General features: G+C 46.3%; 1 protein-coding gene across 2 annotated transcripts in view; it reads right to left on the reverse strand.

Moving 5' to 3' along the window:
- The window catches only part of Nab2 (Nuclear polyadenosine RNA-binding 2), a 148,371-nt gene that overhangs the window by 32,068 nt on the left and 103,378 nt on the right, over nt 1-12,925 (reverse strand). For both annotated transcript variants that reach the window (XM_075890831.1, XM_037420191.2), the window contains one exon: nt 594-673. In XM_075890831.1, coding sequence (XP_075746946.1) covers nt 594-673 — 80 coding nt within the window. The remainder of the gene's footprint in view (nt 1-593; nt 674-12,925) is intronic.

Genomic DNA, 12,925 nt, shown 5'->3' on the forward strand with positions numbered 1-12,925 from the left:
AGAAATAAGTGGAATTTTGAAGCCAAATTTGCAAATATTTGGGAAAGGGCATCGAAAACGTGAAAATGATGAAAAATAAAATGTGAATTTTGGACCGATTTTTTACTTTTAAGAGCTACATCCTCCCAAGAATTGCTCATACATAGACTCAGCTCGTTGCCTCCTTTGTCGTTGCCTCCGTCCTTCCCCCTTTGTAGTTTCCAGCGCACTTGTTGAGATGAAAGCAGAGGAGCACTCAATGAGTCTAATGAATTTCCATAACTCAGCTCATACTTGATGCATTCATAAGAGTTATCGGCAATCGATTTACGAGGCAATAAATTCCCAATACAGGGGCCATTTGATGATTTCTAGGCGAAGTGTTGCAAGGCCCCTTTAAAAAAAAAGGGGGTGATTGTTCATAAAACTGGCGCTCCCGTGGGCCCCGTCTTGGTGTACGCACTCTCATAGCACTCATACCTACCCTCCTTTATTTCTGTGGCCTCCTCTTGTCACATGTGCAATGATTCACAGCCATGCCCTCCTAACACACATCTACGCGCAAGTTCCAAACCCACCACAAGTAGTCATGCAGCAGTCATTACTGCCCTCACCTTTGGGTGAAAGAAGGGACACTTGAGGTTGGTGCAGTGCGGGTAAAACTTGCACTGCTGCACCGATGGGGAGGACACCACTGTTTCCAGAAAAACAACAAAAGAAGGCAGAGCTCAACATGAGTGACATATGCTGAAGCTGCAAATTTTAAAGAGACACAAAGCACGAAGATATTAAAGTGTCGAGACACTCGTCTTCACACTGTTTTTTTTTTTCTTCTTTTTGTTCAGACTGCTCTCTTTACAGAGAACCTGGACAATGCTGCTCAGAAAGGAGTAGTAAGCTATACTTCGTTTCATACATGAGGTGCAATGCCGTGGAAGCTATGCAAGGTGTACAGCCAGCAATATGTGTGAGTATGCGTGTGTCGCGCTTTGCTTTCACTGTGGTAAATGCTCATGCGAGATGAGCATGAACACACATACTAAGTGTCATGAAAAAATACAGATACAGTGAAAGATCAGTATTTCGGATGCCCCTTTTTTCAAACATGTTTGATGACTTGGACATTTATCTAGCACCAGGACATACCACATAAATTCAATATATTTCACAGCTCAAAATTTCGGACACTTAAGGATGGGCTGTTCGATATTTCGGGCTTTCTAAGCACTAGTCGAACCAACCACCACCATTTTTTTGGTGCCGCCATCTTGTTTATTTACATTTTCCTGCAATAGCCTCGAACCGGTGCTGGCCTGGTGCATGACCAATATCTCTACTAGCCTTCGCTAGGGTTGCTACCTCGAACACCTTGAAGTGCTGGATCAAGGCTATTTCTGCATCAGCATTGCTGGCGAACATTTTTCTTTCTTCTCTCTTGTCACTGTTTAACAAATCGGACCACCTCGACTGACTGTTTGCCTGTGCGTGCGCCATGTGTTCCACCTGTGTTGCCTAGCAACAACGCCAGCTAAGTGCGCTGTTTCGTAATGAATAAGGGATTATCAATGTTATCGTGGGTCTCGAGAGCTCCTACGAAGTGGGGTGAGTATGTCACCATGTCGATGGCGAAGAAAGCTGCCATCGTCAAGCTCGTTGAAAGCGGCCGATCACGGGCAGCTGTTGTAAAAGGGTTTCAGATTTCCTAACAGACTCTTTCGGACCACATGAAATACAAGCAGCAGATTTTGGAGGCAGCGGAAAAGTCTACTGGATGTCACCTGAAAAATGCAAGCCAAGGCCCCTACTCAAAGCTCAAGGAGGCCCTTATTTTATAGCTGAAGTCAACAGCGGCAAGCAAGGTTCTTGTCTCCGGGGGCCTCCTCAATCAGAAAGCTGAGACAAAGGTGCTTCAAATGAATATTAGAAAGTTTAAGGTCAGTGATGGCTGGCTAAGAAACTGATCTCAGCTTTAAAACTGTGCAGCAAAAGTGCAGCTGTCGACCTTAGCGCTGTTGCGAACTACCGCTCTGAAAAGCTGCAGTCCCTTTTACAGCAGTACTCGCCAGATGATACTTTCAACTATGACGAGACTAGACTTTGTTTCAAGCTGATGCCAGAAAAGATTCTTGCCTTTGCTGGCGAGCGTTGCCATGATGGCAAACACAGTAAGGAGCGAGTTACTGTACTAATCGACAGCAATATGTCGGGTACAGAAAAACTGCCGATGCTCGTGATAAGCAAGTTGAAAGCATCGAGGTGCTTCAAAGGTGTAAATGAGACCAACCAAAAGGCCTGGGTAACTCGGCAGACTTTTGAAAGTTATGTGAGAAGACTAGATTGCAAATTTGATCTAGAAGGTCACAAAATTTTGTTCTTCGTTGACAACTGCGCTGCACACCGACACATTAACAACTTGAAGGCTGTGCGCGTCGAGTTCTTGCCACTGAACACTACAAGTGTCCTACAGCCTATGAACCAGGGTGTCAAACGCACTCTGAAAGTTAACTATCGCTTGCGTTCGTGTGCGGTGGTATGCCTCGACAGTCGAAAAGCGTACTCGGTCAATTTGCTTGGAGCAATTAGCATGCTCGCCGGTGCGTGGAGGTCGATGGCATCGACAATGCTGCGCAACTGTTTTTGCCACGCGGGATTCATACTGAATGGCGTGTCGGCTGCATCGGACGAGGGCAACGTCGTCCACCAGGTGTCCGGAGGTGAGGTGCTCATCGACGACCTTCGCACTGCGGGCATCGAGATTTCCCCATATGTCTCGTTTTACGAGTTTGCGTATGTGGACAGATAAAGAAATCATTCGTCAAGTTCTAGTAGCGTTTGAGAGCGACGATGATGACTTATCTGCAGCAGCTCAGACGACACAAGCTGAGCTGATGCAAGCTATCGCAACTTTTTCATCTGCTTACAGCGACACGGCAACTCTTGCTGAAATGCGGGCGTACATGCTCATGCAGAAGTGAAGCATAGTCCAGGAGACGATCAATCACTTTTTGCTCCCTCTATCTAAATAGTAAGCAATAAATTGAGCACTTTGGGGACACATTTGGATTTTCGGACTGCCTGATTTTTCGAACATTTTCGAGGTCTCTTGAGGGTCCGATAAATCGGTCGTCGACTGCAAAACATCAAGAAATGGGAACAAAGACATGTGAAGTGATCCAGAACAATGTATAGACAGATGTATTAAGGGGCCCATTTATCTCTATTGTACAAAGCATCTGCCTTGATCGTTAATTCCAGAGAAGAAAAGAAATGTATTAGACGGAAAAATCATCGCACTATTAGTGAAATATACACTGCAAAAAGTCTCGCTAACTTTGCCAGCATTGCACATGATATATGAAACAAAGTATGTGACCTGTAAACAGTAGCATCAACATTAAAGGCAAGGACAAACAAAACCCTACACATGACTGCTTGCCACTTAGCCACAATACACCCAATTGTTGTTTAGTGCCAAGTGGCCACAGCTTAGGACAGCACAAACGGACTACATAAAGAGTGCTTTTTTTACAGATAAATAAAAAAGAGAATTTTAATAGATGGCTTTGTCTTTTAACAGATGGTTTTGGGACACACAAAAAAAAATGAGAACAGGCAATAATGGCAAAAGAAGTCTAGGCGATGTTATTTGTAACGACTGTAATATATCATATTTACTTGCATAATGAATCCACCTTTTTTTAGAAAAGTAGATGCCAATTTCGGGGGAGGGTTCATTATGTGGGAGAAAAAAGCCATCGGAGTTATATCAGTGAAAATTTCGGGTGATGACATTGCTTGTTTTGACCCGTGAAATGCGGGCAAATTTTTTTTGTAGCCCAAAGCTCTTTCTGTTTTGTTCCGTAATGAAAGTGCATGGATCGACGCTGAAGTGTCGTCCAGCCGCTCAGTTCCAATGCTGCAGCCCGTGCTGTTAGTAACCAGCCGTGTAGCTAGTGTACCGGCCGAACGCACGCTGCGCAGCAGGTGTCCCAACTAAGTTCACAATGACAAACCCATTAACAAAAACGCAGCGTCGAACGGTGGCGCACAGACATTGTATTATATGTTGCGAGTGCACAACACGCTGTCGGCGCGGTGGTTGCAGTTGTGCTTTGCATAGGTCTGACATGGCGAGCGCGTGGCCTGTTCCATTTAGGACACCACGCACTTTGTTGTTGTGCCGCTGAGTTTGCGTGGCGCTACCAGCAAAGAGGTTTCTCGTGCATTCAACAGATGGCGCTTTGCTATACTAGGCGCGACTTTCAAATTTGAATTGTCATCGTCTGCGCTCACGCTGCTCGCAACTGTTTAGCATGATTGCATAAGTATCTTTTACTTTTATTGCAGTTATTTTGTCATATAATGAGTTGATTTAACGTTGTTTTGATCTTTACCGGCACTGGCTGTCATACCGAAATAAAATGAACAGATACATTTAAAAAAATTTTTCATTCCCTTTTTGATGTGGTCTCCCCGTGGATGACCTTCGGGTCGGTTAAAACCAAGAGTTCACCAGGTCACATCCGTGCGACATGACAAACACAGAGAGAGTTGTTTCTCATTCCCTTTTTGAAGGTTCAAGGTGGGGGGGGGGGGGGGGGGGGGGTTCGTTATGCAAGTGGGTTCATTACGCGAGTAAATTCGGTAAATGTGAAGAAAGTAGAGTGGAAGCAAAGATAACTTGCTGCTGGCACGAACCAAGCCTGCAATTTACATATAATGCACCCAGTGCTCTACCAACTCAGCTACGACAGCGGTCATCCTCCCATCCATTTCATTGGGTCTATATGTGCATTTAAAACCAGGCAGAGTTGGTCAACACTGCTCGTAGCCATGAAGGCGAATGTGAAATGTGGAAGGCGAATGTGGAATGCCCGACAACCTGGAATGTGGAAGGCGAATGTGGAAGTGCGACACAGCGTCCTGCAAGGGCGCTGTGTCGCACTTCCATATTCCTGATATTACTCTCCTGTAGGACAATAATATCTGGGAAACAGATATCCTGGGAAACACAGAGCTTTCTGGGAACAAGCTTTCTGGGAAACACATGCTCTCGCCTATGCAGCTGGTTGGCCACTCAAAACACAGCACCTTCTAGACAACGCCATGGTGTTGCTCCTTGCAAGGTTGATCATTCTGTTGCAGTCGCAAGCAGGTAAGTGTCGATGCAGGCTGGTGAATCACAGTTACCTCTTCTTTTTTGTGAATCCTGGAAAGCTCTTCACTAACTACCGGCACAAATAACATGATGATGCGCTGGGCTGACATCTTCGATTCTACTGCTGCCAGTCGTATTGGCACAAAAGGAGGGGGGTCATGTAATGCGCCTTTCACAGGTGGCTTTCCATGGTAAGGTGGTTGTACTCGTGATACATGGCGTTACACTTGGCAGATAAACACTTCCGTGTATCCATCCTTAAGTAGCTCGGCGACGATACTCTCCTCGTCTGTCTTTCTAATATAGCTAGTTGACATAAATGACTGGCAAAAGGTTGGATGGCTCAACGTTTTCATGAAGGCAAAAAGTGTAAATTTAAGGGCTAATTTTCTTTGTTAACTACAATATTCATGAGGACTAACAGACAATGATGCCAAGGAAAGTGCCTCAAGAACGAGACTGCAAGTTGAATTCAAAAACAAAAAACTCAAGAAAGGCAGCCATAAAAGGTCGACCCCCCTTTTATACACCAATCATTCGCACAAAATCTTCCGAAGTCTGGTCACTATGAGCAACTAAAGTAAACCACCTTCATTGCCATTGCAATCATCAGTGTCGGTTTGTTTACTTCCCACCTTACACAGTGAGCAGATTGATCTTATGTTTTTTTTTGTCCTATGAATCTGTTTGGGCTGTGAGCTGCATTTTTTCTGGTTCTCAACCACTGGCCAATGACAGCTCATCGTAGCTTAAGGAAACAGCCCTAAAAATCGTGAAGTCATGACGAAACCTATTCTGAAGTTTGTGAAGGGTGTGTTGAAATGCTAGTGCACAAGAACACAAGGGGGTTCCGCGAGTAACACACAACAAATGAAAGCTTATTTTTGCACGAGTGGGTGTTCTCGCAGCTCTAGTCTTGCCGGATGCTCTTTCCTTGTTGCTTCCAGCTATGCCGGCAGCTCCGATTACAGCAACAGGTTATGGTTATGATCAGCAGACAGACAGTGTGCACCAGAGAAACATTCGCTGCTGGCCGACCCTGAAGATCACATTGCGACATGTAGCAATCGAAAGAAAAGATTGTTTCGCTGCCAGACCACAATGAATCTACAGCTGAAGACGAAGGTTGCAGAGTTTATCTGGCAGCTGCACTCGCAGTCTAATTGCTACCGGTAACCTCAAACTGCATGCAAATTAAAGATTTCAAAATGGCTGCAATGTTTGTGAGCCCATGTTTTGGCTTTCTCCCATCCTCAAATTGCAAGCACATTAAGGATTTCAAAATGACTGCAATGTTTATGAGCCCATGTTTTGGCTTTCTGCCAGGTGAACTAATGTGTAAGCACGTGGAATGGCCTTTTCACAGGGGCCATTCTGAATTACATTTAGTTTATGGTGAAGATGCCTTTTAATACTTTGGCCATTCCATGTACTCTCATTTTTATTTTTAGTAGTTATCGTTGAGTGGTCAACCTGTATATTCCAGTCACGACTATCCCATTGATAAAAAGCTGCTCCACTATTGCCTATTTGTGAGTTAACAATTGAACAACAGAAGGCGTATGAGTCACTGAGTACCGTATTCGCTCGCATAATAGGCCACTTTTTTTCCAGAAAATCAGACTCCAAATTCGGGGTGCACTTATTACAGTCGATACCGTATATATCAAACTTGGATATATCGAATTATTGGCTATATCGAACGGTTGAAAAATCCCCTTGAATTACCCATGCAAAAGTATGAGAACGGTGCATCTGTATCGAACTCCCACACAGCGGGACATTCGCTTTATCGAACGCTGCGCCACGTAGAAGTTCAGAAAGTGCATTTTTCCTAGCAAATACTGATTATTTTCAGCCGCATTCTAACAAGTTTCGATCCCTTTTCATGCGTAGATGACGAAAAGGCGGTGTTATTCCGTCGCCCAGATCTGGTACGTTGCGCGGCATTTCACAAGTGTTCCAGTATGTTCGATGTACGATCTGCAGGTATTAATGCCCGGGCATATATGTTTTTCAAAAAGACCGATTGCCGAAGACACCAAAATGAGAATGTGAAGTGACTCAGCGATCTTGTTGCAATGTTCGCATTCCTTTCCTTGTTTATTGGCGCACAATGGCATGCAAGCCTGAAAAGCATGGCCTTGGAGATGTGCAACCTCATGACGTACCATAAAAGTCCGCGTATAACCCAAGACTTTTCCCTAAACTTTATGGAACGAAATTTCAGCTCCGTACGATATGCGGGTCACAAACATCTTCAGCCAAAATTCAGTTTTGGTTTCGGCATAGAATGGTGCTACAGGCGAACATGGATATATCGAACTCAAAGTATATCGCGAATCAGTTCGATATATGAAAAATTCGATATATCAGATATAGAGGCCCCGAGAGCTTACCTGTACCAGATAATCACCTACAACAGGCGAATTCAAGAATGACAACTTATTCCACACACACGCCACAACAGAATGATTTATTTGCGTGAAAAAAATGGCTTATCTTGGCGTGCTGAGTAGTTAGAATGTTGAAGACGCTAGTATCAATCTTATCAAGGCTGTCCAGGAGCGATAGCCCGGTTCCCTCCATGTGGCCGATGCTGCTGCCACTTCAGGAGCGGAGTGCGCGCGTGTAGCCAGCGCTTTGTCCGCACAATCCTCCTCATCACATGCGCTGTCGGCCTGGGCCTCCACAGTCCCTGCGATCGCAGCTACTATGTCCTCGTCAGCGAGGCTCGCAACAGCCAGGACATTGCAGTTCATTTTGACAAAATCGTGCGCAGACACTTCGTGTGAAACTGCTGCCGGGAAGCGGGACAACAACTCGCGAAACGCGTCATCTATGCGCTCGTTGACGTCGTCTTCACCGGTTTCTGCATGTTCCGTTGTCTCAATACCTGCCTAGCGGAGCAATTGACCACTGTGTCCGTTTTCATGTCTCGCCAGAAGTTGAAGATCTGCCCGGAAAAAAACTCGGTGGAGATTTCTAGCCACTCCTTCGCCATATACTGCTGAATGTCTTGGATGCTGACAGCTTCGCCTTCACCAGAAATGATTTTGCCAACGATCTTGTGGCGATGCTTAAATTGCTAAAGCCACCCGGTATTGTCGGCAAAGTTTTTTCACCGAGTGCAGCGGCAAACCATCTGGCTTTGGTGATCAGCATTGAGCCATCCACCGGAATGTTCTTCGCGTGCGCTTCTAAAACCAGGCATACAATGCCTTTTACACATTCCCGTGGGCAGGAGCGCACACATGATAGGCTCGCGAAGTTCGCTGCTGTGCTGCATTTCCTTAATATCTGCTTTGTTTTTCAATAAGGTACTCAGTGTGCTCCACGGTATCTCTAAGTCGTCCGCGACGGTTAAACATTTGTCGTCTACCTCCGCACACTGAATAGCCTTCAACTTCATCGCAGTCAAGGGTTTTGCACTTCTTGATGCTGGACATAGCTACACGAAAAGTCAACAACTCAAAGAGCCCGCAGCGGCTTTGCACACTACACACGCAAAAGAAAAATGCTGCACATGCGGGGGTACGTAGTGGTGGTAGTGGTTAGAAGGCGCATCATTTCTGCAGCCCGGTAGGGAGCATGGTGCAGTGCCTGTGGTACGTAGGCGGCGCGCGAAACGCAACAACACAGCGCTCACAAGGCAATGGCCACCTCCGAGGGCAACAGTAAAAGGCGTGAGCTGTGGTTGATTGGTCAAAACTCTCAAAACAGCAACAAAAAGTAAAAGAAAAAGCGAAAGGAAGAGGACGTCGGCTCCTTCATTCCTGTGGACGAGTACGCAGAGAAAGAATGCGAGAGAGAAAGTGAAAAAAAGAAAGCAAGCCGTTCTGCAAGTTAGAGATTGTGCAGTACAAACCCTCTCGCCCTTACTTTTTTTTCAAAAGCTTGGTGCCGCGCGGAGGTCGCCGGGTGCTGTAAGTGCCAAAGCGCAGCTTCCAACTCGCGCCCAGAGCCACGCTGTCGCAGATATCGCGGGGCGCGGCAAGCACCGAAACGCAACTTCCAGCTTGTGCAGCATTCGATATATTTGAAGGCGGGTAAAAATACCATTCCATATAAACGTGCGAATTTCTATGCTCTTACAAAGGAATTTAAAGAGGATATCTTACGTGTTCGATATATCCGAAAATTTAATATGTGCTGGCTCGATAAATTTGTGTTCGACTGTATCATCATCATCATGTATCATCATGTGTTAGTGCGCTTCTGCGCTGGGTGCTAGGTAGTGTTGGCGGCCCACCCGTGCAACAGTGGTCCTTTGCTTCAACTTGGCACCAATAACGACAGCCACGATTTTGCTCCTGCGATTTTACGCCATGTGAGGCTGCTTTAAAAAGAAAAGTTATTGCTGCTGCCGAAACCATTGGCAACTGTGCCAGGGAGTGGCAGTTTGGAGTCAGCGAGTCGAGTATTCGCAGTTAACGAAAGCAGAAGGATGCCCTCTTTGCTTGCAGCAGCCAGTGAAAAAGTTTCCGCAGACCGATAAATGGAGCGTTTCCTGACGTGGAATGAGAACTCACAGACTTTATGCGGGAGCAGCAAGTTGCACATCTCGCTTTTAACATCGAGCTGCTACAAGTGAAGGCAAGAGGACAAAGGCATTCATCCGGGAGATTTCAAAGTGAACAAGCATTGGGTGTCTCTCTTCACGTGCCACGCAGGGTTATCCCATTGTCAGCGTACGTCGATCTCGCAGAAGCTACTAAAGAGCTAGGAAGAGGATCTTGTGAAGTTTCAAAAGTATGTAATTGCGTTGCGAAAGGTTTTCCCCTTTAAGCTGGGCCAGACAAGCAACGGAAATTGAACGCCGAGCTACCTGGATGGATACGCTCTCGGCGCTGACGGTGCATCAGAAAGGCTCCAGGCAAGTTATCGTGCGATAAACTAGGAACGAAAAAACCAAGGTGACTGTAATGTTGTCCTGCACTGCAGACAATCGCAAGCTGCCACCCACCACCCTACATGGTGTTCAAACAAAAGACGCTGACGAAGGGGAGAAGTTCCCCAAAAAATGTCGTCGTCCGCTGCTAGGACAAGGGGTGGATGGATGAATCGCTAGTGCTTGACTCGATATAGTGGACAGCCCAAAGAACTGCTGGTGCTCCCTTCGATGCTTGTGCTTGATGGGTTTCGGTGTCACCTGACCGACTCCGTAAAGCGACTGCTGCGCGACTCTCACACCGAGCTCGTCTCACAGCTGCGGCCGTGTGATGTGTGCCTTAAGGGGGGACACGGGTCTTGAAAGGCGGAAATTGGGAAAAAAACCGACTGTTTGAAGTTAACATTTTCGGAGTCTGCATCTATTATTGAACTTATCTGAGAAGTTTCAAGCGTCTCACGTCATCATTTCTGGCACAAATTCAATTTATAAAACACCCCCGTGAGATGAATCTGAGCACAAATAGATGCTAAAGTCGCGCTTTTTCCACGCCGAACCATTGCCGTTATACACGAGCTATCGTGGTCATCTTGGTCTCATTTGGAAAGGTCGTTTTTCATCTTCAATTCCCCGCCACCAGTGGCTCACCTTGCTAATTAGTTTTTCAGCAAAAAAGCGTCATCGAGAAGCACCACCGCGCGATTCTATTGGCTGCTTAGGACACGTGACGAAACCTAGGCACCCGATTGGCCAAGTGGCGTTTCCGGCGTCTGCTTTTTCATCGTGACGCGCACGGACATGTGCCATTTTGTCATGGTGCTGTCGACTGCCTGCCGTAGTAAAGAAGTTCCTCGCAGCACTAATTTATGAAGCGGGTGTTGCGATCGTTCGTTCGCTGTGAACCTCAGAAAGAGCCCCGCTATCACTCGGGACAGAAAGGATAGCAAACTCGCGCCGTTCAATGGCGGTCGCCGATTCACCGGTGTAGGCCTAACTCACGTACAAGCCCGTCGGCTGTCGACAACGGCGCTGAAAGCGGCAGCGTTTTGGAACTTCAACAGTTACAGGGCGGCAAGTAAAAAAGCAGAAGTGAAGCTACGAGAAATAGCAATCTTTGCAACGATGAAACGGAAGCGCAGTTTTATCCCTAAATGCGCCGATGCCGCGGGTTCCTCCCGTCTGACGAGAACTGCGTGACGGGTCGCCAGAGTGGAGTTCACCGCGCGTCGGCAAACAGCAGAAAATCAATCCGTTTACGGTGAATGTGCTCACTGCCCGTGCAATGAAGGCTACTGGCAACAGGTAGAGTGCTTGTAACGACGCATCCGCAGCGATGAACCTATTGCGCCGCGGCCTCCACTCGAAAATGTGGCAACCTTACGTGAAAAGGAAACTAACACCTCGCTGCCCTTGGAGACTTGAAATTGATGAGCGAGTGCACGAGTTCGGTCTGCGACATCAACAACTCAATCTGGACAAGCCGGAAAGTCGCTTTATTATAGGACAAATCGCGGATTACGCGCGCGTATTCGTCGCGCATAGGCGTCACCGAACTGGTAAGCGTCCTAGTCGGCCGACGAGCCCAAGGTGACTGCATCAGCTCGAAAGTGTGCCTCTGTGGAAAACATGCAGCGGGCATTAGAAAAAACACCATTTAGGTGACGCAAAACAGAAGGACTACATGCCCAGTGCCTACTGAGAAAGCTGAATTTGCAGATAATTGTAAATAAACAGCTTTTCCATGCTACTGTCTGCCCAAAATGGACTTGTTATGTTTTTGCATGATTTCTCAGGATTCAAATTTTGCTGCAGTTGCAAACTTGTCTAGAAGATATCTCTGCCTCCAGAGCAGCTAGGACTGTCATTTTTGTTGTGACATGTAGCTGTATCTTTAGTTTACACAATGGTAGGTGTGAATTTTTTATTAAGATCTTCTAAAAATTAAATTTTTGCCAGAAATTCGAGCCTAAAGTGGGCGTGTCTGCAAGACTGAAGTGCAAGGTGCGACAAACCTTGCTAAAATTATTAAATAAAAAAAGCACTCCTACCATTGTGTAGCTTATGTTCATTAGTATACAGGTATGTGCCAATAGTAGCTCTGCAATACAAATTTCCTGTCCCATTACACCAGCAAACAATAGGTAATTAATTTCAGGATACTAATTGATTTAGACGAATAGTATTTGAATTTTTTGAATCAGCATCAAAAACTCAATCACAGTTTAAATTTCTTTATAGAAGCATGAAAATATCTGACATTTTGTCTCAAGTACAGTGTCCCCCCTTAAGCGCGAGACAGACGTGCAATTTTCCGTGCGATTCAGCATGCGGTGTCGCATGGTGCGACGTGCCGGATGTGACGTTTCGGGACACACGGGGTCGAAGGAGCTATCAGCGGCAGACTCCACCCCCATGCGGCGCGTCAGCATGCGCGGCCCGACGACTTCGTATCCTCGTAATGTAGCTCAAAACAAACAACACTGCACAGCCCCGCTTCATTCTACAAAAAAATAATGAATAAAACGCCTTCGTGAACGACAAGCACATCTCAACAGCGGTAACAGCTGATTATTCTCGACTCCGACAAGTAGGCTTAGCATGGTGGGCACCGGTCGTCGCCTATGCCGTTCACACTTGAGCTTGTCATCAAGCGCTTGTTTTTGACAACACTATCAAGCTTTGCACGCGTATGTATTTCATTAGCATACGCTATCACTTTCTAGATGTCATCAATGTGAAAAGAAAAGGCAGAAGTGAAGCGAGCCGGCTCACAGAGACCACAGTGTAGCCGTGTTTACCTGCGAAATGACCGTGCATTGCTGCTCACGATCTCCGATTTCGCTGACGGTTTCAAAATGGGCGTTGTCTAGCAGAAATGGCAGACTTCAAACATCACT

This window comes from Rhipicephalus microplus, chromosome 3, assembly GCF_043290135.1.
Source record: "Rhipicephalus microplus isolate Deutch F79 chromosome 3, USDA_Rmic, whole genome shotgun sequence".
Classification (NCBI taxonomy): Eukaryota; Metazoa; Arthropoda; class Arachnida; order Ixodida; family Ixodidae; genus Rhipicephalus; species Rhipicephalus microplus.